General features: G+C 35.2%; 1 protein-coding gene across 1 annotated transcript; it reads left to right on the top strand.

Moving 5' to 3' along the window:
* The first annotated feature begins 1,126 nt into the window (after positions 1-1,126).
* On the top strand, positions 1,127-9,429 carry LOC132562128 (thioredoxin-like protein 1). Its single transcript, XM_060226854.1, has 9 exons — positions 1,127-1,270; positions 2,747-2,843; positions 3,772-3,942; positions 5,987-6,109; positions 6,528-6,594; positions 7,004-7,097; positions 7,696-7,774; positions 8,299-8,403; positions 8,802-9,429. The coding sequence occupies exons 1-9, from the start codon at positions 1,173-1,175 to the stop codon at positions 8,829-8,831; spliced, it is 864 nt and encodes a 287-aa protein (XP_060082837.1). The 5' UTR covers positions 1,127-1,172; the 3' UTR covers positions 8,832-9,429.
* The last annotated feature ends 15,195 nt before the right edge of the window (positions 9,430-24,624 follow it).

Raw genomic sequence — 24,624 nt, 5'->3', positions numbered from 1 at the left:
CCAATGGAGTGAAAGATGGTTGTTGAAGTTTCATCCAGATAAGTGTAAGGTTTTATCCATCCACAACAAAGCTAAGACTTATGAGGAAACTAGGTATAGCATGAATACATACAATGGCGGTAGAGAAGTCCTGGAAAATGTTGAAAGCGAGAGGGATATTGGGGTAACCATAGACAGGCATCTTACATTTGAGAAGCATATACAAACTCAAGTAAATAAGGCAAACCAGACTGTTGGACTAATGAGACGTAGCTTTATATATTTGGATAACAGAACATTCTGCTTATTGTTTAAAGTTCTGGTCAGGCCTTATATGGAAAATGCAAGCTCTGTCTGGTCACCATATAAGAAAAAGGATATAGAGGCAGTAGAAAATGTCCAAAGGCGTCCTACAAGGATGCTACCAAATATGAAAGACATGAGCTATGAACATCGTCTAAAATGACTGAAGTTACCAACCCTCAAATTCAGACGGATGCGAGGAGACATGATCGAAGTCTTTAAAATTTTGAAAGGAATTTATGACCAGAAAGTTACTTCTGATTTGTTGAAATTAAACATGTCCAGCAGCACAAGAGGAAACTCGTTAAAATTAACGAAACAACATTGTACCAGAGACTTTAGGAAATACAACTTTGCACACAGAGAAGTAGATACATGAAATAGTCTTCCTGAACAAGTAGTCTCAGCCAGAACAACTAACCTTTTCAAGAACAGAATTGACAAGCTCTGGGAAAATCACCCTCTACGGTTTGACGTCACAGCAAGTTATGGACCAGATACCGGAAGGACGACAATTCATTACGTTGTGTATTCAAACAATTCTGAGCTGCCTATAGAGGACCAGTAGGTCCTGCGGGCGGAAACAACATAAGGTAACATAAGGTAAGGTAGAGAACCGAAGATTTGCTAGTTTTTCATTTCTCCTTCTTATTACACAACAAATATGACAAGAGGACGAAACGTAAGTCTATGTCTGTGATATTTTTCACTACTCAAAATTTAATTCGAAAATTGTGCTTATTTTTTACAACATGAACACAAACACGAGGTCATGTACAGTACTTTCCGGAAACCAACTAACTTTCCGGGTCGAAATTTACACACCAGTAAGGAGCTTCCGATTACTTTCGCCGGTGAAGAAAAGTGCGACATCACTCTAAACAATCAACATGTCTTTAGTTAGAATGATAGGAGAAGACTCGCAGTTTAATGCGGAGCTGACAAACGCTGGTTCTAAGCTCACTGTCGTCTATTTCTTTGCATCATGGTAAGAAGGATCATTAATCATAATGTGTGTTGATCGATCGGTTCGTATGACTTCAGACGTTAAATCTTTTCTCTAGAAATTTCGAATTCGTCACGTAATGTTTTCACAGGAGGCTGATGTTAAGTAATTGAAAATATGTAATTATCACTCTGATCAAAGTCTGTATACTGCATTGTTTTATCATATTATAGGGCTATTTTTATAGTCAGACTTGTTTGATGTTGTACATACGAGTCTTTAATATTTCAAACTACAAAATGATAACAACAAACTTTCATAAGAAGGAGAATCGGCTGACATCTGAACGAAAATACTCGTCAACTGATACAAAAAGTAAGGAACACTGATTGACCGCTTACTCTTAATACTATTTTCTACTCTTCAGAGTGGATTTTAGAGAGATAATTGGGTATACAGGATCGATGTCTATAAAGCTTATGGCGAGTGTAAAAATACACATTTGTTTTGGGTTTTTTTTCAAACTTAGACAAAACACATCATTGATTTAAGACATGGGTCACGTTTTCTATCTATACTGCAACATTTATAGAAACTTTCAACAACTTTCTGTCAACATAGCATTTATCCAAGGCAGGTATTAAATTGATTAATGCTATTCAATCAATACCTAAATGATATATGAATTCGATATAAATAACATTTTTAGCAAGAAAGTACAAGAATATTTTACTTACAATACATCAAAACTCCGGGAATGAAAATATATGCTGTACCGTATAGGTAAACATTAAAAGTCATGTAAATATGCAATATTATATCATTTAAATCATATGAATAAAAATGTTGTTATGCTAAAGGTTCTGTTAAAGTAGGCGTTGTAAAGGCTGTTTATATTGTAAGTCTTAGGTCCCAGTCCTATGGTCATTTTAAGTTTTGTCAGATTTCAACCCAACATTTCTTTTTCTGAAGCATAATAGATATTTTGTAGAAATCATGCAATGGGCAAATAGCCACATGTTATCTACCAATCTTAAACAGCTCTGATTATCAGAATAAGATATTCAATTGGACATATTGCTGTAAACTAGTGTACACTAGTAACTCTTTTGAAAATTATATACAAAACACAACTTGATTCTCTTTCAGTTCTGGTTATTTGCTATTTAATTACTGCTAGAATCTTATCACCAGACTTTGTTGAATTGATCATTAAAAAGGCACAGAAGTTTCCTGATGTTTCTTGTCTAGATAGTGTTATACAATTATTCTGATGAATCCTGTTTTTTATGAAGTTTTTAGTAGGATTGTCAGTTTTGTGTATGTTGGATTATAATTATGAGTGTGACATCAAGTTTCCAATTTAGCTGCATATTCCCCTGTAGAATTTTGAAGGATGAAAATTAGAAAGGAATCCAGATTTTTTAATTTCATTCAAACTGTAGATAAGTACCTTATGTATTCAGATGAAAACCTCATTTATAAAAAAAAACAATACATTTGAATTTTGATTTATAGGTGTGAGCCATGCAGAATGGTGACACCCGAGTATAAACAAATCAGTAACAAATACCCCAACGTGGTTTTTCTGAAAATTGATGTGGATCAGTGTAGGGTAAGTATGAGAAAAAAAGATAACGCTAAAAAAATGTCAAAATTGATGTGAATGATTTTCAGATGAGAAAAACAGATAACACTTGACCCTTTCCAGGATTATCCTCATGCTATCACGTAATATTGAGGAAGGACCTAGTTAGTAAAGATCAATTATCAATTTATAATCGTAACCAGTGGTTATAAGTGAAAAATTCAAAGTATTGCCTCTAGAAATACTTGTGCATTAAAAGAGAAATTAAAACTCAAAATATATAATTCTGACCTGTCACAACAAAGCTACATATTATTTGAAATGATAAAAAATTTCTACCATATTTTATTAATTCATGTTCAAAAGATGTTGCTAACCACTGATCCAACTGTGTTATCTCTAACAAGCTGCTGAAGAACTGAGGTGGTTTTCTTTAAAACTACTCAAATGAAAATTGGGCATTTGTGTATATATGACATCAGGATCATAGCCACAGGAATGGTCAGTCACTATCTTGTTAGATAAGCAAAACGGAAACTCACCTCTACAAGGACGCTTTGTGGCATATGTCTACATGTTATGGCCGCTGTGCAGCTGTCATCAGTATCCACGCAAGGACGCTACCACAAAGTTACCATGAGGAGTGTTGGATAACCCTTTATCTATTAGTCTTGTTTGATGTAAATTTTTAATTAATTGCACCCACAACAATATTAGTTACATATTCTACCTATATAACATATATTAGTCTGTTCCATCCTGAATCAATTTAAGAACTTCTTAGAAGATTTGGTTCCTATTTTCCCCATAGTATGATAACATCAAGTTCTTCACCTGATTAGATTCTGTGTAACAGTTAGAAGTGAGGATGGTCATGCCTTTATGTATTTTTAGTTTTTCATTAATGACCTTAAACGTTTTCATTATAGATACATTGTATGTAAACATTTTTCAGGAAACTGCACAAAGCCAGCAGGTCACTGCCATGCCAACATTCATCCTTTACAAAAACAAAGAAGTAGTGGATAGTCTAAAAGGGACAGATCTTAATCAGCTTGAGGAGAAAATAAAACAACATGGGGGAAACGCTCAGGAAGGGGAAGACGACACAGCCATTAAGGGTCATGTGAGTCATGATGGACAAGATTAACAATACTTTCTTTTCAGTTGGTGCTTATCAGACTTTATGAGGGATAAGGATCACAGGTGTTTGGTTCAGGGGCAGTTTTTGTCTCAGAAAACTGAAATCATGGATCAGCTATCATGGTTTTGTCTTTTGACAGAAAATTTCACCTGTATTGCCCTGGATCTCAAGTGTTGTACCATCCATCTGGCATTCAATAACGTAGCCACATGGTGATTCAAGGAGTCCAACTTAAGATGGAAATTCATTGATCTATAAACTCAGCACAAATAAACCTTCCTCCTTGTGATCTAGTGAAAAGAACAGTATTTTGGTTGACAGTATCTTGGGTTGACATTGTCTTGGGTTGACAGTATCATGGGTTGACATTGTCTTGGGTTGGCATTGTCTTGGGTTGACAGTATCTTGGGTTGACATTATCCTGGGTTGACATTATCCTGGGGTTGACATTGTCCTGGGTTGACATTGTCCTGGGTTGACATTGTCTTGGGTTGACATTGTCTTGGGTTGACATTGTCTTGGGTTGACATTGTCTTGGGTTGACATTATCTTGGGTTGACATTGTCTTGGGTTGACATTGTCTTGGGTTGACATTATCTTGGGTTGGCATCACCTTGGGTGGACATTGTCCTGGGTTGACATTGTCCTGGGTTGACATTATCTTGGGTTGGCATCACCTTGGGTGGACATTGTCCTGGGTTGACATTGTCCTGGGTTGACATTGTCTTGGGCTGACATTGTCTTGGGTTGACATTGTCCTGGGTTGACATTGTCTTGGGTTGACATTATCTTGGGTTGACATTGTCCTGGGTTGACATTGTCCTGGGTTGACATTGGCCTGGGTTGACATTGTCTTGGGTTGACATTATCTTGGGCTGACATTGTCTTGGCTTGACATTGTCTTGGGTCGACATTGTCTTGGGTCGACATTGTCCTGGGTTGACATTGTCCTGGGTTGACATTGTCCTGGGTTTACATTGTCTTGAGTCGACATTGTCTTGGGTCGACATTGTCCTGGGTCGACATTGTCCTGGGTCGACATTGTCTTGGGTTGACATTGTCTTGGGTCGACATCGTCTTGGGTTGACATCGTCTTGGGTTGACATTGTCCTGGGTTGACATTGTCTTGGGTTGACATTGTCTTGGGTTGGCATCACCTTGGGTGGACATTGTCCTAGGTTGACATTGTCATCATGCTTCGTCCGTCGTCGTCCGCCGTGCGCCGTCCGTAAACTTTTCATTCAAACGACTTCTTCTCAAATACTAGAAGGTCTAGGAGGCTCCTGGGTTGACATTGTCTTGGGTTGACATTGTCTTGGGTTGACATTATCTTGGGTTGGCATCACCTTGGGTGGACATTGTCCTGGGTTGACATTGTCCTGGGTCGACATTGTCTTGGGTTGACATTATCTTGGGTTGGCATCACCTTGGATGGACATTGTCTTGGGTTGACATTGTCTTGGGTTGACATTATCTTGGGTTGGCATCACCTTGGGTGGACATTGTCCTGGGTTAACATTGTCCTGGGTTAACATTGTCCTGGGTTAACATTTTTAATTTTGTGAAATGGATTTATTTTTTAGTTTTCCATCTATTTGCTAGTAAATCAAACAGATTATGAGATGTTACTCTGCTGTAGTCTAAATGTGAAAAGGAGTTTCACATGTTTTATAAGATAAGGGGAACTATTCTATAGATAGACCTGAGTGGCTATATAAGACAAAGTTTAAGGGATGAAATAGCTTGTTAACTTTGGGTCATATAACCAGTGTTAACAATAGTTACATATAATCTTATTTGATTTATAACTTTTTGAAAAATATCAAATTTTCAGATGGAAACTTTCACATTCACTCTAAATAGTATGCAGATGAAGACAAACTTAACATCAAATTCAAGACTTGTGTTAGGTTTCAACATGTCTCTCTCTCTCTACAGATGGATCTAGCATCCTTTATCAACATGTCTCTCTCTCTGTACACATGGATCTAGCATCCTTTATCAACATGTCTCTCTCTCTCTACAGATTGATCTAGCATCCGTTATCAACAAGTCTGGCTGTGAATGTCTAAATGAGGCAGACGACCACCCACTAGAACATGCGTTCACGACAAAGGGAGGCTACTTAGAATCGGACTGTGATGAACAGGTAAAAGATGGGATCAATTTGCAAGCTGGAATTTTGTTTCACATCAACAAAGAGAGGCTTTTATCATTATTGGTGTCAATATCTACATAAAATTATTGTATCAGATTTTCAGTTCACCATTTCACTTTGTCCTTATGCTGTTCTCCTATCATTCTTGTTCAGTGTAGTTTTTAAAAGTCTTTTACATTGTACTACCCCTCTGTTTGTCATATACAATTATTATAAAGCATTTTATCTTACTAATCCTTGATTATCAAATGATTGACGTTTCAATGAAAAATGAAAAAAAATGTTTTGGAAAATACCAAAATCTTAACAGCAAGCTAGCAAGGATATTCCATTAACCTGATGATTCAGAAATACTAGATTTTCTTGACTATTTTTTTTTCAGAATATAATTGTGACGTTTTTATTTCAGTTGATAATAAGTGTTGAATTCAACCAAAGTGTGAAATTACATTCCCTGAAAATATATGGACCTGCAGGTAAATGACATTAGAAAATAATTTTGTCTTGTTGTTTTAATGTTGATAGTTACAGGATCAGAATTTTTTACAAATGGTTGTTTACTTCAAACTTATTTCTGACTTTTTAAGTAGTAACCCTCACACACACACACATACACACACACACTTTTTAAAATTTACATCAATTCTATCAATATTTTCTGTGGACCTTAACTGTAGGTCCAGTGAGAGACTGGAGTGTTAATGATTGTGAAGGTCATTACCAGTCTCCACAGTAGCAGTATATCATGTGTATTGCTCACAATACCAGTCTCCACAGTAGCAGTATATCATGTGTATTGCTCACAATACCAGTCTCCACAGTAACAGCATATCATATGTATTGCTCACAAATATTCAGAAAAATGCCTTTTATGTTGTATTATAGAAAATGGACCCAAAACGGTGAAAGTTTTCCAGAATCTTCCCAATTCCCTGGACTTTGATAAAGCTGAACACATGGAACCCACACAGACTTTAGAGTGAGTGTAAAATCTAGGCTTTTGGTGAGGTCCACTCATTCAAAAGCGATGAGCAAAATTACGTCACAACACTCACTGTAGTCTGCATAGATCAAGCTAAGGAAAGGAATGTATTTTCACCTTGTTGTAGCCTACACCACACCTGCCTTTTATGGTATATAATAGACTTACTTTATACAACACTATCTTCCATCATGGACTATTTGAGTGGTATTACACATTATTCTTGCAGGTTAACAGTTACTCCTGGTGAAGTAAAAATATGTGATCATGTTATATTTCATATTTAGATTACAGTGATGTTTGGACAAACAAAACTTGGAAAGAAAAAGTTCTTGTTAACATATTTACATGTTTATGTTTTGATACTGCAACTTGTCAGAAAATTGTCTCTAAAGTGTAACAGTCATATATAGTAATGTTTCTGGTTTGTTTTGGGAATGTTTGAAGTTATTCTGGTAACAATTTTTCAAGACCACCAATGGACATAACTTTGATCAGTGTAGCTCCCTAAGAAACTGCCAAGTAAAAGCGCTTATTCACTGAATCTGTAGGTAATAAATGTCATCCGTATCTAACTACTGATTTTTTACTTCAGACTCACTCCAGATGATGTGAAAGAAGGCACCTTGATAAATCTGCGATATGTTAAATATCAGAATGTTACAAGCATTACAGTAAGTATGACACAGAAAAATCTACGCTATGTCAAATATCAGAATGTTGAGTATGACACAGAAAAATCTACGCTATGTCAAATATCAGAATGTTGAGTATGACACAGAAAAATCTACGCTATGTCAAATATCAGAATGTTTAGTGTATTACAAAGAATGTCAGCATTATAGCAATAATTGAAATGAAGTTAAATCTGTCCATTTAAAGGAATACTGAATTAAGTAATGCCATCAGCATTTTATGAAAGATGGTTTTGGGGAGGGGTGGAGGGTGGGAGGGGCAAACATATAGTGAGACCTACATCCGTCCACATCATTCTCCATTAAGATTTAGAATTTGGTTCATACCCCTTGGTTGTTACCCCTGAACATACTCTCAGTTCTGTTCCTGGTCTTATCACCTTTTGAATAGGGTAGGGGCATTCATATCTTAAAGCCTTTTCTATTCGAAACATTTTTAAAAATAAAGTAATCAAAGTCATTTGTATTTTAGTGTCCATTAATATAACTGTCTTTTCTTTAAGTTATTTGTAAAAGACAATTTGGATGATTCTGAAACAACCAGGATAGATTACCTGGGATTTGTAGGCAGTACAGGTGCTTCCACAAATATGGCCGACTTCAAACGGGTAAGTAGGATAAAATCTAATTTGTTACATATCCATAAACAAAAAAAAAATCATATTCATGAAATGATAACCAGATGCAAGTAGATTTAGTGATTAATATATAAATTCTCAAAATTAAGTGTCAACAAAAGTGCATATTTTTGTAAAACTGAAAAATTTTAGCTCCATGAAAATATGATTTTAAAGTAGCTATTTTGGTATTTGGTGACTACTTTCAATTACTTCATAATGTCAAGATCGATTTGGAGTAAATCTTACTCAAAACAAATGGATCAATTGATCATCCAGACAATGCTTAAATATAAATATGGAGATAATTTTTAGTGATTTATTTATATCATCAGAACATTTCTATTTGTCAACGATTAACGGTTGTTTCTTTTTGTTTAATGTTTCAGGTTGCAGGAAAGAAAGGAGAGAGTCACTAACAGCAGGATATCTCTGACAGAAAAATTGAAAACTTTATGACAATTTCCCAAAATCTACCAGTGTAGTGATATGTTAAATTGAAGTTTTTTCAGTATGATATGGAACTGTCTATATTCAGCGGTTTTCAGACGATGTGAATAAGTTCTTGTGGGTTGGAATATCAACTGCTACAATGAAGTCCTTGATAAAAAACCCTGTAAAATCTTCTGCTTTTGTGGCAGGGTTACTTCCCTTGAATTTGTTCACAAAATGATAAACAGATGACATTAAACATGGGTTATTCTACTTGTGGATTTTGATAGCAAGATTTAACCATAAAATCAAGTTCCAACTAATATTTTTTTAACCATGAGATTGAAGACCCCACAAAAATATGTTATTTTACAGTAAATGAATCTTTTAAAAGTTATACAGATATTACACTATTTATCATGGAGGTTATTTTTGATAAAAATTGGCAACAAATATGAGGAATGCAGAGTGGAAACTATGTAAAAGTCTGGAGGAACTGATTTATGTAATACATGTACCAAGCAATTGTATTGTTGGGGCAGTATCATGGGTTACAAGATATTAAACGTAGATTTTTGTCAGATACTGAACAGAATCATTGTTTTAATCTACACTTCGGCTGAACAGAAAGAGATCAGAATAATGTTTTACACTGAAATTGGTACCAGACATAAGGAATAATGTTTACACTGAAATTGGTACCAGACGTAAGGAATAATGTTTTACACTGAAATTGGTACCAGACGTAAGGAATAATGTTTTACACTGAAATTGGTACCAGACATAAGGAATAATGTTTACACTGAAATTGGTACCAGACGTAAGGAATAATGTTTTACACTGAAATTGGTACCAGACATAAGGAATAATGTTTACACTGAAATTGGTACCAGACGTAAGGAATAATGTTTTACACTGAAATTGGTACCAGACATAAGGAATAATGTTTACACTGAAATTGGTACCAGACGTAAGGAATAATGTTTTACACTGAAATTGGTACCAGACATAAGGAATAATGTTTTACACTGAAATTGGTACCAGACGTAAGGAATAATGTTATGGTTTTAACAAAATTAAATTTTTATTTGGATAATTTTATGCATAATATGAAACACTTAATATAATGATGTTATGTTATTGGAAAAGCATGTTATCTGCCTTTAAAATGACACAGATCATACCCTACACCAAATATTCTGTAGTGTGTAAAATGACACAGATTATACCCTACACCAAATATTCTGTAGTGTGTAAAATGACACAGATTACACCCTACACCAAATATTCTGTAGTGTGTAAAATGACACAGATTACACCCTACACCAAATATTCTGTAGTGTGTAAAATGACACAGATTATACCCTACACCAAATATTCTGTAGTGTGTAAAATGACACAGATTACACCCTACACCAAATATTCTGTAGTGTGTAAAATGACACGGATTACACCCTACACCAAATATTCTGTAGTGTGTAAAATGACAGATTACACCCTACACCAAATATTCTGTAGTGTGTAAAATGACACAGATTACACCCTACACCAAATATTCTGTAGTGTGTAAAATGACACAGATTACACCCTACACCAAATATTCTGTAGTGTGTAAAATGACACAGATCATACCCTACACCAAATATTCTGTAGTGTGTAAAATGACAGATTACACCCTACACCAAATATTCTGTAGTGTGTAAAATGACACAGATTACACCCTACACCAAATATTCTGTAGTGTGTAAAATGACACAGATTACACCCTACACCAAATATTCTGTAGTGTGTAAAATGACACAGATCATACCCTACACCAAATATTCTGTAGTGTGTAAAAGAAAGTAAATTTTTTTATTGTATTTTTTCTGTATCATTTTTTGTGAAAAGCAAAGGCTTATTAGAGAATGCTATGAAGAGTAAAGTTGGTATTCTTCCTGATCTGGAACATTTTTGGTGGGACTTAACATTGTATGGTAATACATGATGAATACCCTGACTTCACACACAGTTTATGATATTAAGTAATCACTAAACTTATGTTTTAACCACTCAAAGCCAAATATGGATTAAACTAATTTGTTTTAAGATAAGTACAAATGGTGGTAGGATGAGATCAGGAGGCCATTGATCAATGATCCAGCTGGCTCATCAGTAATCAAATTGTTTTCTCCAAATTTCAATTTTCTTTCAATTTTACATCGGAAATTGCCTTTTAATTCCTATATCTATTAAGGTTTGACCCATTATTCTTAGCTCCTGGGATTTTCTCAGGAAAGGAATATGAATTGATAAATTTCAACCTTATATCACATCCTATTGATGTACTATGAAGAATTCAAGGTGTAAGTCTGGACACAGTCAGGGACCAAAATAAAAACCCAGAAATTCAATTCTCCCTGTTATGTTGTCATGGCTCTTTTGGATTGAATAATTCATTTTTTAAATTATTCAAGTAAACTGATTATAGCAAGGTGTTGCCAGTTATGTGATATTCAAGAGTTACTCTCCCTCGCCAAGCAAAGTTTGCTGGGGATATTCAAATAGGTTCTGTCAGTCCGTCCGTCCTTCCATCTGTCCAGATGCTGCTTTCCCAATGATATCTTTTGAAGGACTAGTGGGACTTTGATGAAACTTGGTTGGCACTCTTATTAGCTTGTTACCTTAATCCTTTGCCTAAATTTTGATTAACAACAAATTCTGCCCATATTTAATGAGGCTGCTGTGACCTGATTGACTGATATCTTTCAGCACCCTTACAGAATGCTTTCCACATATTATCTTTTGAAGGAACCCATGAATTTTGATAAGAATTGCTTCGTAAACTTATCACATAATCTCTTCACTCAAGTTCGAGCAACCATGAATTTCTTGCATCCTGGAGCTCTTACCTGATTGGCCGATTTCTAGAAACAGTCTTGAGGATCGGTTTCCACACTTCTTTCAAAGGAATGATCAAATAAGCAGTCTTGGTACCTTAACCCCGCTCTTAAGTTTGATTTTTCGGCTAATTCTGTGAATATATAATGAGGCAGCTGAAACCTGAATGGCAGATTGCTTTGCACAGAGTATCTTCTGAAGTGATAATAAGAGACCTTAAAAGACTTTAAACATATCTCTTACCTGTTCAGAAACTTTGATGCCACAAAATTCTTTGAGAATAATAAGAAATGGAACATTAACAATAGGTCTCTACATCAGTTGGTAAAAAGCCCTTAATAAACCTATGATAGTGAATCTACACAATGTTTTTATAAGTCTAATGTTCAAAATGATGTTGCACAATCACCGGCTATGATTTGTTTTACTGATCGCAACTTTCTTGCAATTCTACATATCTGTTAGATGCTGTAATGTATTTTATTAATGTGTATAAACCGTTTCACTGTTGTATCATACTTGAGTGGTAATAGAATCATTGATTGATCCAGCATCTCTGAAATGAAGTGACAAATATTCTATCATCACCATTGGGTAGAAGAAGGGAATATAAAGGTATGATAAGCTGATTATAATTCACAGTACTATTATACTGATCACTTTAAACTGAACACAAACAATAAATGGTTTCAACACTTCAGTTTCCATGTTGCTCACTTTAAATGTATATTTATATTTTATGAATGAACAACAGGGGGGGGGGTGTCTTGATGACTATAACCTTGTTGTACTTTGTAAGATAATTTTGTCCTAAAACAAAGATAAAGATGACATTACATAGATTTTTTTTAACAAACTACTGAAGATGAAGAGCATTTTATTTGTACATGTGGTATGCACAGTTTACCCTGACACAAGAAAATAGGTATTTTTGTACTTATAGTCAACCGAATTAATTGAACCTGAGGACAGCAAGCTGCAAAAGGAGGAAAAACTGGAAGTCGTGATTACCAACTTTTAAATATGGAAAGAATAATATGATCTTATAACTACACTTGTGATATTCCTGCATTTCAGTGTTGAAACAGAAATCAGATGATTCTCACCTGAGGTTATGTGTTGTCTTTAAGGTTATAATGTCAGTATGACAGTCAAGGTTGAATCATTTATAGTGCGTTCACACTGGAATATTGTAACCCAATTAGGCCTCTTTATACTGACAACTGACTTTTCGGTTCTGGTGGTTTGCCTTTCAACACTGATCTACAATCAAGAGGCACAGGTTACCACTGGAATGATTGGTTATTGAGGGATTGTGGGAAGACCAGTGAGGGATTGTGGGTAAACCAGTGAGGGATTGTGGGGAGACAAGTCAGGGATTGTGGGTAGACCAGTAACGGATTGTTCATAGACCAGTGACAGATTGTGGGTAGACCAGTGACAGATTGTAGGTAGACCTGTGAGGGATTGCGGTTAGACCAGTGACAGATTGTGGGTAAACCAGTGAGGGATTGTGGGTAGACCAGTGATGGATTTAGGGTAAACCAGTGACAGATTGTGGGTAAACCAGTGACAGATTGTGGGTAGACCAGTGACAGATTGTGGGAAGACCAGTGAGGGATTGTGGGTAGACCAGTGAGGGATTGTGGGTAGACCAGTGACAGATTGTGGGTAAACCAGGGAGGGATTTTTGGTAGACCAGAGACTGATTGTGGATAGACCAGTGAGGGATTCCGGTTAGACCAGTGAGGGATAGTGGGTAGACCAGTGATGGATTTAGGGTAAACCAGTGACAGATTGTGGGTAAACCAGTGACAGATTGTGGGTAGACCAGTGACAGATTGTGGGAAGACCAGTGAGGGATTGTGGGTAGACCAGTGACAGATTGTGAGTAGACCAGTGAGGGATTATGGGTAGACCAGTGAGGAATTGTGGGTATACAAATGACAGATTGTAGTTAGACCAGTGACAGATAGTGGGTAGACCGGTGAGTGATTGTGGGTATACCAGTGACTGATTGTGGATAGACCAGTGAGGGATTCCGGTTGGACCAGTGAGGGATAGTGGGTAGACCAGTGATGGATTGTGGGTAGACCAGTGATGGATTAAGGGTAAACCAGTGACAGATTGTGGGTAGACCAGTGATTTATTGTGGGTAGACCAGTGACAGATTGTGAGTAGACCAGTGAGGGATTATGGGTAGACCAGTGAGGAATTGTGGGTATACAAGTGACAGATTGTAGTTAGACCAGTGACAGATTGTGAGTAGACCAGTGATGGATTGTGGGTAGACCATTAACAGACTGTGGGTAGACCAGTGACAGATTGTGGGTAGACCAGTGACAGATTGTGGGAAGACCAGTGAGGGATTGTGGGTAGACCAGTGACAGATTGTTGGAAGACCAGTGACAGATTGTGGGTAGACCATTGAGGGATTGTTGGTAGACCAGTGACAGATTGTGGGAAAACCAGTGAGGGATTGTGGGTAGACCAGTGACGTATTGTGAGTAGACCAGTGACGGATTGTTGGAAGACCAGTGACAGATTGTGGGTAGACCATTCAGGGATTGTGGGTAGACCAGTGACAGATTGTTGGTAGACCAGTAACAGATTGTGGGTAGACCGGTGACAGACTGTGGGTAGACCAGTGACAGATTGTGGTAGACCTGTGAGGGATTGTGACCAGTGATAGATTGTGGGAAGACCAGTGACAGATTGTGGGTAGACCATTGAAGGATTGTGGGTAGACCAGTGACAGATTGTTGGTAGACCAGTAACAGATTGTGGGTAGACCAGTGACAGACTGTGGGTAGACCAGTGACAGATTGTGGTAGACCTGTGAGGGATTGTGGGTAGACCATTGACAGATTGTAGGTAGACCAGTGATGGATTGTGGGTAGACCAGTGACAGATAGTGGGTAGACCGGTGACAGATTGTGAGTGGACCAGTAACAGATAGTGGATAGACCGGTGAGGGATTGTGGGTAGACCAGTGATTTATTGTGGGTAGACCAGACACAGATTGTGAGTAGACCAGTGAGGGATTATGGGTAGACCATTGAGGAATTGTGGGTAGACCAGTGACAGATTGTGAGTGGACCAGTGACAGACTGTGAGTGGACCAGTGACAGATTGTGAGTAGACCAGTGAGGGATTATGGGTAGACCATTGACAGATTGTTGGTAGACCAGGGACAGATTGTGGGCAGACCAGTGACAGATTGTGAGTAGACCAGTGATGGATTGTGGGTAGACCATTGACAGACTGTGGGTAGACCAGTGACAGATTGTGGGAAGACCAGTGACAGATTGTGAGTAGACCAGTGATGGATTGTGGGTAGACCATTGACAGACTGTGGGTAGACCACTGACAGATTGTGGGTAGACCAGTGACAGATTGTGGGAAGACCAGTGAGGGATTGTGGGTAGACCAGTGACAGATTGTGGGTAGGCTATTGAGGTATTGTGGGTAGACCAGTGACGGATTGTTGGAAGACCAGTGACAGATTGTGGGTAGACCATAGAGGGATTGTGGGTAGACCAGTGAAGTATTGAGGGTAGACCTGTGACGGATTGTTGGAAGACCAGTGACAGATTGTTGGTAGACCAGTAACAGATTGTGGGTAGACCAATGACAGACTGTGGGTAGACCAGTGACAGATTGTGGTAGACCTGTGAGGGATTGTGGGTAGACCATTGACAGATTGTGGGTAGACCAGCGACAGATTGTGGTAGACCAGTGACAGACTGTAGGTAGACCAGTGACAGGTTGTGAGTAGACCAGTGAGGAATTATTGGTAGACCAGTGACAGATTGTGGGAAGACCAGTGACAGATTGTGGGTAGACCAGTGACAGATTGTGGGAAGACCAGTGACAGATTGTGGGTAGACCAGTGACAGATTGTGGGTAGACCAGTAACAGATTGTGGGTAGACCAATGACAGACTGTGGGTAGACCAGTGACAGATTGTGGTAGACCTGTGAGGGATTGTGGGTAGACCATTGACAGATTGTGGGTAGACCAGCGACAGATTGTGGTAGACCAGTGACAGACTGTAGGTAGACCAGTGACAGGTTGTGAGTAGACCAGTGACAGATTGTGGGAAGACAAGTGACAGATTGTGGGTAGACCAGTGACAGATTGTTGGTAGACTAGTAACAGATTGTGGGTAGACCAGTGACAGACCAGTGACAGACTGTGGTGGACCAGTGACAGATTGTGGTAGACCTGTGAGGGATTGTGGGTAGACCATTGACAGATTGTAGGTAGACCAGTGACAGATTGTGGTAGACCAGTGACATTCTGGGTAGACCAGTGACAGGTTGTGAGTAGACCAGTGAGGAATTATTGGTAGACCAGTGACAGATTATGGGTAGACCAGTGACAAATTGTGGGAAGACCAGTGAGTGATTGTGGGTAGACCAGTGACAGATTGTGGGTAGACTATTGTGGGTAGACTATTGAGGTATTGTGGGTAGACCAGTGACAGATTGTTGGTAGACCAGTAACAGATTGTGGGTAGACCAGTGACAGATTGTTGGTAGACCAGTAACAAATTGTGGGAAGACCAGTGACGGATTGTGGGTAGACCAGTGACAGATTGTTGGTAGACCAGTAACAAATTGTGGGAAGACCAGTGAGTGATTGTGGGTAGACCAGTGACAGATTGTGGGTAGACCAGTGAGGGATTGTGGGTAGACCAGTGAGGGATTGTGGGTAGACCAAGAGAGATATTAGAAAGTAAAGAAAGAAGTACATTGCATTTCGAAAAGAAAAAAAAAAGTTTCTGAGGATAGTGTTCTCTTGCTAGTGTTTACAAAGAGACAACAGATAACTGTGTCCTACAAGGTCCTAAGTACTTTACAAGACTTACAGAGTTTTCAGATATACTTATAAATTATACATCAGAACTTAGTAAGGTTACTGTAATCGTTTCTTCAAAGGTAAACATCAGAATTGGTTATAATGAGGTTACTGAAATATTAATCATTAATATTCGAATTCGATAAAAGTGTGTTTTTATCAGGAATCGGTACATTGAATACAAAAATGATGTTTGTCATTCAGCAGATCACTTTCAGAATTGGATGAAGAAAGTCTCTCTCCTTATACCAGTAAAATGTTTGGTAGTGATATGGCTACCAGAGTTGTTCTGTTGATGTTTCCTAACAATGTATAAACTAATCAAAAGGAACTGAAGTTTAACATGCAAGAAATGACACTGAGCGAGTGACCACTATCATGTCATTATTGTTACCATAGAAACATTGTCAAGGGTGTATCTCTGAATGCCAACAGATAAATTTGACTGCAACAATTTCTTGTTTGTACTCAGAAACTGATAGTACTTGAATTTTTTTATTTTATTTCTTTTTTTTGTTTTCAAAGTTAATGAAACTTTTTGTAAAATATAAATATGAAAAAATATATAAGAAAATATCATGTGATCTATTTATTAAATTTCAAATTAATTAATTTTTTTTTCCAAAGTAGATTAATGTCATCATAATTCAATTACTTCACATAAGTATTTCAGATGTGTGTAAAAAATTGGAGTAATAAATATCATTCTTTTTATATCGTTATTTTTAAAATACAGAAAACTTTACCATCCTTTTATACATCATGTTCTATCATTTTGTTGTTAGATATATTGGTACATACTAATGTAAGATGTTATCATAGGAAACCGTTGTCTAAGTGTGTACTGGTGTTAACCAGTGACGGCTCACAGTTCTAAACAATCTTGGCTACTTATAACAATAATAACAAACACCAGTGTTTTTTCTCCTCTATTTATTTCTCTTAAACTTGCACCTGTCGGTACTTTGTCTATAACTTTAAAGCTTGTTTTGTCCCGTGGACAATCTAGGTATACATTAGCACCTCATACATACACAACACTTCCCCACAACAATGACCAATACATAGATCACATTCAATCACACAAAATCAATCCCGTAAAATCAAACATTTTTGTGACGGTTTCAAGATAATAAACTACCTAACATATGATTTTTTAGGATTTTCTTTGGTATTTCAAACAAAATAATTTTGCTGAAGTTTTCATATAAAACTGATGTGATCCAGTTTAATTTTTACTGTGGAATTTTTCTGAAGGAATCTAAAATCTGTAAGAGATTTTGTGTTATGAAATCCAAACCTGAAAATATTTAAAGAAAATTAGGAATTTTCATATCAAAGAAGTAATTGCAGTGGAAGATTAAAAGAGAAATATAAACCTGGTACTTAATAGGTAGACTTTGTTGGTGTGGCACACACATACAGATCCTGACACATGGAGACCACACATAACTAGTGCCAGTACATTATTGTAAAATCTAGTGTTGTATAGAGATTTTACGGGAGATTGGTTTTTCTATGTAATTTCCTGTGACATTGAGACTCATTCTCGCTACACTATGGGTAGGACATTTATACATAACAGTAAGCCAGTAGATCTATGTATATATTTATATATATATATATATATGATATCCAACAGGGTACAGACATATAATATACTCTGCCATTTAGTTTTTGTATCTTTAAAAAATAGTCATGTGAGGAAAAATGAGGAAATGGTGTGATATTGTTCACCAGGAAAAGACACAAATTCACCATCGGGCATCAGTAGCTTTCATCTGTAGGTTTTCTCAACATTTCTAGTTTACAGAACAATGTTTTTATAAGATTAAACCATTAGTGTGGAATAGGAAACTTCTCTATGTATTCTTCATCTTCTACAACAAGATCGATAAAAACAATAGCATATTCACAATACATTTCCACAACCATCATTCCAAATCCTTCTCCTGAAACAGTCGCCTGTAAATATAATGCAGAGAATATGCGTCTCTTTCCATGGCAAGCATGATATATAACCAGTCAAAATATAAGGTGATTTCAAGTGCATTCAACATCGTATAAGAAAGACACAAAAAGCAAAAATACTTCTTGCTTGATGTCAAATAACCACACAGTGTTGATAATAATTATTCATTTGTTGATTTGCATAAATCAAACCTAATAACATACAGGAAATTAATTTGTAAACCATTTCGATCAATATTAGAATTTACACAGAAAGATGCCATATTTTCAGATATCAATCTTTCTTAGACAAATTTTTTTTAATAGTACATAAGTGTGAGAATTCAACAAAATTTCTTCCTATTTATTATTTCATAAATGACATCGAGTATATTATGTTAACGTAATTATCCCTTTTCATTTCATCAATAAAGTATTGGTAGTTTAATATATGTGATGTTAAAATAGTGTTTTGATTTATGCAAAAAACATCAACATTAATACAAATACAGAGAACTATTGTTTCATCTGTGTGAACATCGTTCAAACTTTACCAGCAGTTTAATTGGACTAAAGATGAATACCACCATCAAACAGCTTTTGATATGATTCATTAAAATGTATACAAAATGAATTTGTAGATCTTAAATATATCTGTAAACAACCCTAATTTAAACAATATGTTACGATATCTAATTATAAGGACTATTCTAATGCTATTTTAAGGGTTGACAGGATGTGTACATGTTGTATATTTAAAATACTTCATATGCAATATAATAATCTAGCAGTGGGCACATGATAATGCTTTAAATGAATACAAAAAATTCTTATCTATATATCTATCAGAGAACCATGTCTGCCTGGACATCTTGTTTCATAAATCTCCAGACAGGCATTCCTCGAAAGATCCATTATGATTCAAAGGTACAATATGTCTATGAAGGAAAAAAAAAAAATTTTTCACTTTTGATTTCATCTGCATAAATAAATGTCTACATTCTTTTTGAAAGAAAATGTTTGACACCATTTTTTGAGGAAAAGTTTTCTCAAAACGATTTTTTAACAAATTACCCTTTGCAGTTTTACTATCATAAGGTACCTTATTTCACAACAACTTATTTTCCTGAATGTTTTCTGTTCAAACACAGAAAAGCATTTCAGATCTATAGAAATCTTCAAGCCAGTAACTAGAAGCATTTTAAAAAAAGATTTCAGCTGATTTCAAAAGTTATATGAACAATTTATTAAAAAGCATAATTTCAACATGGCTTTAAATATCCTAACAGCATAAAAGTCATCCTATCAATGATTTCAATTCATCTTTGGTAGTGAGGACAAAGTTCAGATTTTGACGACACTGATTCAGGTATTGCTAACCATCTAACAATGTAATTTACTTAAAACTTAAAGAATATTTTACAAAATTTAGAGATGAAATTAACTTTGTGTAAAAAGTAAGTACAAACTAACCACCATGATGATTTATCTGTATAAGAAGGGAGAAATTTCAGCAGATTAATAGAATCTGACAGTCTGTCAGTATAAGATATGTATAATATTTTCTTTGGCTATGTCGTATTGGTTGTTTAAAGCTAATCACATCATTAATACTGGGTTCAACAAAACAAAATCACATTACTTATATCTTATATGAAACTTCTATTTAATTTATTAAACAGTTTAAGTAAATAGATCTACATTATGTACCTATAGACGAGCAAGTACAATTTCTAAAAAAAAAAAAAAGCACGCAATGAACGTAACGTTTTCCGAGTATTCATTACCACTCAGGCCATCAATGGGATTTGTTCTAAATAGAGGAATTCAAGTTTTATCAGAAATGAAATAAAACATTTAATTAAAATTTTCTCACAATTATATCCTCTATCACTTAAAGTACTTCAACGTTGTGAACAAGTGTTCAATTAATAACAATATCCCTTAAACTTCACTCAATTCTACCTTGTTCATGATGTCTGTGTGCTGTGTGTAAAAATCTTGGTTGTGTTGTAGAAAATTTTTGAAAATGGTTTTCATGAAAAAAATGAAAATAGAACTGAACTACAAAAAGCATATCATACAAGTTAAATAAAAACATATTATCATTGAGAGGAATTTCTCCTGGAAATGAAGACATTCTGCCTAAAATGCATGCATACAAATTGATCCATATTTGGTCCTACATGCAAAAATAACTATGCCTCTACCCTGTAGGAATATTCACTTTAAATCCCTCAACCCAACAACCAGTGTATCAAATCTATTGTCAGCTATCTCAGTATGACTTAATGGTCAAGTTTCAGTGAAATACACCCTACCTGTCTCTCTACCTTCTGTGGCTTTGTGCATGGAACTCTTTCTTATGCATGGTTCCAAATCCAAAACTCACATCAAAAAGTGTAAGTTAGAGAACTTTTAGTTTGGCATATACTATTTGTATAACGTTTACAGGAAATGACATATTAGGAGAAAATAAAAATATACAGGTGTCTTATTTTGATCTGTAGTGGTTTGTTTCCTAGTATGAAAGAAAAAGGAAACAAACAGGATGTTTCTTGTTGAAAATCTATCACAAATGGGTAAATTTCAACAGAATTTATGGCAAGAAAAGCAAAGGACTGTGGCAAAACACACAACATCCCGTTCATGTCATGTAGTTATTTACATAACTATAGTAAGAGGCTTTTTTCCCTACTTCTACATATATCATACTCTGTTTTCTGGTATGTCTAGAAGTCTACAGATGATTCGACACAAGACACCTACTTGAACATCGATACTCTAAAAGATAAAAGTAAAAAATGACATTCCAAATGAGAGGATTACATAAAACGTTCAAGAGCAACTACGTGCAGTTTTATTTTGTTGGCGGAAAAAAAATTCTTAATGAAATGCTAAGTATATATATACTGGTAGGAGCGATGGGGATAAATAGGACATTGGATCAAAGTCATTTTACTGAGAGTTCACCACCTATAAAATGTGAAGTATGATTATTTGGTTAAGGTCATTAACAAATAAACTGCCATCAAAATGCCCATTGTCCTGATATCATGTAACTTCATCATCATAAGAAAACCATTAACAAAATATTTTCTATTCATCCCAACAATAAATTGTAGTCAGAATTTGTTTTCAATATTTTTGGATTGAAAGATTTAAAGTTGAATATAATAGCAACAATAACAATATATGTAATTATATAATACCATCTAATCATGCAAACTGGCCCCTATAAATCACTACCATCTCATCCATATCTCAAATGGACTTGCTTTGACCTTCTTCTGAAATTAACATATGTGAAAATAACAAGATTCATTGAATTATGGGCTAGTGCATCTGTCAATCTAGATTATCACATTTCCTTGGATCACTTCTGATTTTTCTCAGTCACCACCCAGGTTTCACAATTTAAGCCCATTGAACCATAGTCTGCCTAGAATGAATTTGAAAATTGTAAAATATGTAAGACGACTGTTTGGAGAACACAAAGCAAGTCCATAAGACCGATGAACACACAAGTATATATCAAGACTATTTGCTGCTGTTGATCAGCAAAATCCAAAACAATGGTCCCATGCTGACACGGAAAAAATAGCAACTCAAAATCATCTTTCTTAACTCAAACAATATTCTGTCTGCAGAAACAACTTGAATTGATTTTAATTCTAAATAGTTGTGATAGGACGGAATTAAAACTCACCATTTGATCAAAAACCAAAATATCATTTTAAAGATTTTAATTATCAAGGGATCGTTTAAAAAATGGAGCTTTGGAATCAAAATTGTCGTAAAATATCTCTATATATAACACGTTAGTCTGAACACCTCATCTCTCTGTCAAAACAACAGACACCGTACAGCGAAAAAAAAACGGACTTCAAAAACAATCACAGTTATACTACTGTATTAATCTTCACTTAGTTGGTTTCTTTGGCAATTTCATGACCGTTTACCTAAAAAAATATTCATATCTGAATGAACCCTCATAAGAAGTAGTCTGGTACAAGTGAAAGTTTCACCAACCTGATTAATATCTGTTCTTAACCCTTTCATAACGTATTACATTTGAACGTATTGGATGATAATCTATATTTTTACATCATTCTTATCATTTTGACTTTCAAAAATATATATGTTGAACAAAATGTAATTTTTGATAATTCTGGTTTTTCAAAATTTCAGGAAGTGATGCTGATATCAGAATGAACTCCTGGTTCAGGCAAGTTTCAGTAGAACTTGGTTTTATCACACAGACCAAATTATTTTGATATTAAAATATAATTGAAAATTGGCTAATGAACAGCAGCAACATTCATAACTACATGTATTACAATAATATCAGCTAATGGAACATAACCTAGGAATTGACATTAACAATATTGTAAGCTGGTTACAAAATCGTTTATCCAAATGTCGGTTTCAGCAGATCCAACATAAAAGTAAGATACAACAACATGATACCTGCTAATATTTGTGATCAATGTAAAACATACAGCACTATCATATAATCATTTTAAAGAAAACTGTTATCTATAAGCTGGTTACAAAAGTTCCTATTTGTTTAAAACAGATAAAACTACCAACATGGCTATAACAACAACCTGTCAAAATTTGTATATTGTTGAAAAAATACAGAGCATTCTGTTTACATCCAGATTATCATACATGTCCCACTAATCAACACACCATTCCTTAGTGCCATTGTATTGTAGTTTAATCTTTAGATCAACACTAAATAGATATGTTTAATTTATCATTGTAGCAAGCTGGGTTGTAATCAGAATGTTTCAACTAAACTTTGAAACAAATATTCCAAAATGATTACACCCACCATTGTGGATATATGGGGTTTAAGGGGTGTAAATGTGTAATGCTTGGAAGTATAAATGTTTAATTAAAACAACAACCATTTTATGGAATAGAGTGTGGAGAACGAAACAAGTGCTTTATTAAATAGGGTGATAATTTAAACAAATTTGTTTTTAACAAGCACAAAAGTTGTAGAAAACAAAACAGAAATATAAGTTTTTTGTACGAAAACGAACAGACAACGTAAACAGGTTTTCATATTTCTTAAAGAGTCGAAGATCAATTTTTGCTTTTGAGAAAATTTATGAGTTTTAATAAAACATTTTGAAAAATGGGTTTTGTATGATGTACACAATGTATGGTACAACACAGGTTATAAAAATGGGTTTTGTATGATGTACACAATGTATGGTACAACACAGGTTATAAAAATGGGTTTTGTATGATGTACACAATGTATGGTACAACACAGGTCTAAGGTATTTCATCTATTTCACATTTATCTTTAGGTTATCATGATTTTTTAAATATTTTTTTTTTATCAGAACAAATATTTCAAACTTGGTATACCATACCATCACAAAATATTTTTAACATAACGTAATGTTAACATCACTGAAAAACAGAATATAAAATCAAAAGAAATCTTCATGCCAGAAAATAGACAATTTTACATCATGCCTGATAAAGAGACACTGATTCATTAAACCACCTTTATCAGCACTGACATTTGATGCTGGTCAATGCAAAGCAACTTTAGGTGTCAACTTATTGTTACAATGTAAGGAAAAAGTGACATAAAATAAGTCCAATCCTACTCGTACGATTGATGTCATCCCTACAGCCATTTACAGGTTTAGCACTTTTGTTGAATACACAAAAAATAACATCACATTTACCTACTAGGTCTGGTCCCACCTAACTATACAAATATTAGTCTAAATGCATTAGAAACTTCCTAAATCAAAAGTCAATAATAAAACTGATTTCATTCTAACAAAACTTAGTTAACCAGTTTTTTTTTCATTATCATCACTTATTATCAAAATTAGCAATACTTTTATATGACAGAAAAACTAATTTCCGAGGTACCAATGTGGCCCATCAACTACAGCCTTGTGAAAAAAATGGCACATATTGATAAAAATGATGTGTATATGTTCAAATGAATAGATATATCATAAAAAACAAATATTGTACATTAACTAAAACATTCAAATGTAACCCTTTGTACACTAACATGCTTGATATTAATCAAATTTACAAATC

This window comes from Ylistrum balloti, unplaced genomic scaffold (genome assembly GCF_031769215.1).
Source record: "Ylistrum balloti isolate Yb309-2 unplaced genomic scaffold, AGI_CSIRO_Ybal_v1 Utg371352, whole genome shotgun sequence".
Taxonomy (NCBI): domain Eukaryota; kingdom Metazoa; phylum Mollusca; class Bivalvia; order Pectinida; family Pectinidae; genus Ylistrum; species Ylistrum balloti.
Note: the sequence above shows the minus strand (reverse complement) of the source record. Positions and strands in the feature narration are given on the sequence as shown.

Excerpts from the sequence above, each read along its gene's own strand:
- LOC132562128 (XM_060226854.1), top strand. The coding sequence starts at position 1,173 with ATGTCTTTAGTTAGAATGATAGGAGAAGACTCGCAGTTTAATGCGGAG. Across the intron at positions 6,595-7,003 it reads GAAAATATATGGACCTGCAG|AAAATGGACCCAAAACGGTG; the intron begins GTAAATGACATT and ends GTTGTATTATAG. Across the intron at positions 7,098-7,695 it reads GAACCCACACAGACTTTAGA|ACTCACTCCAGATGATGTGA; the intron begins GTGAGTGTAAAA and ends TTTTTACTTCAG.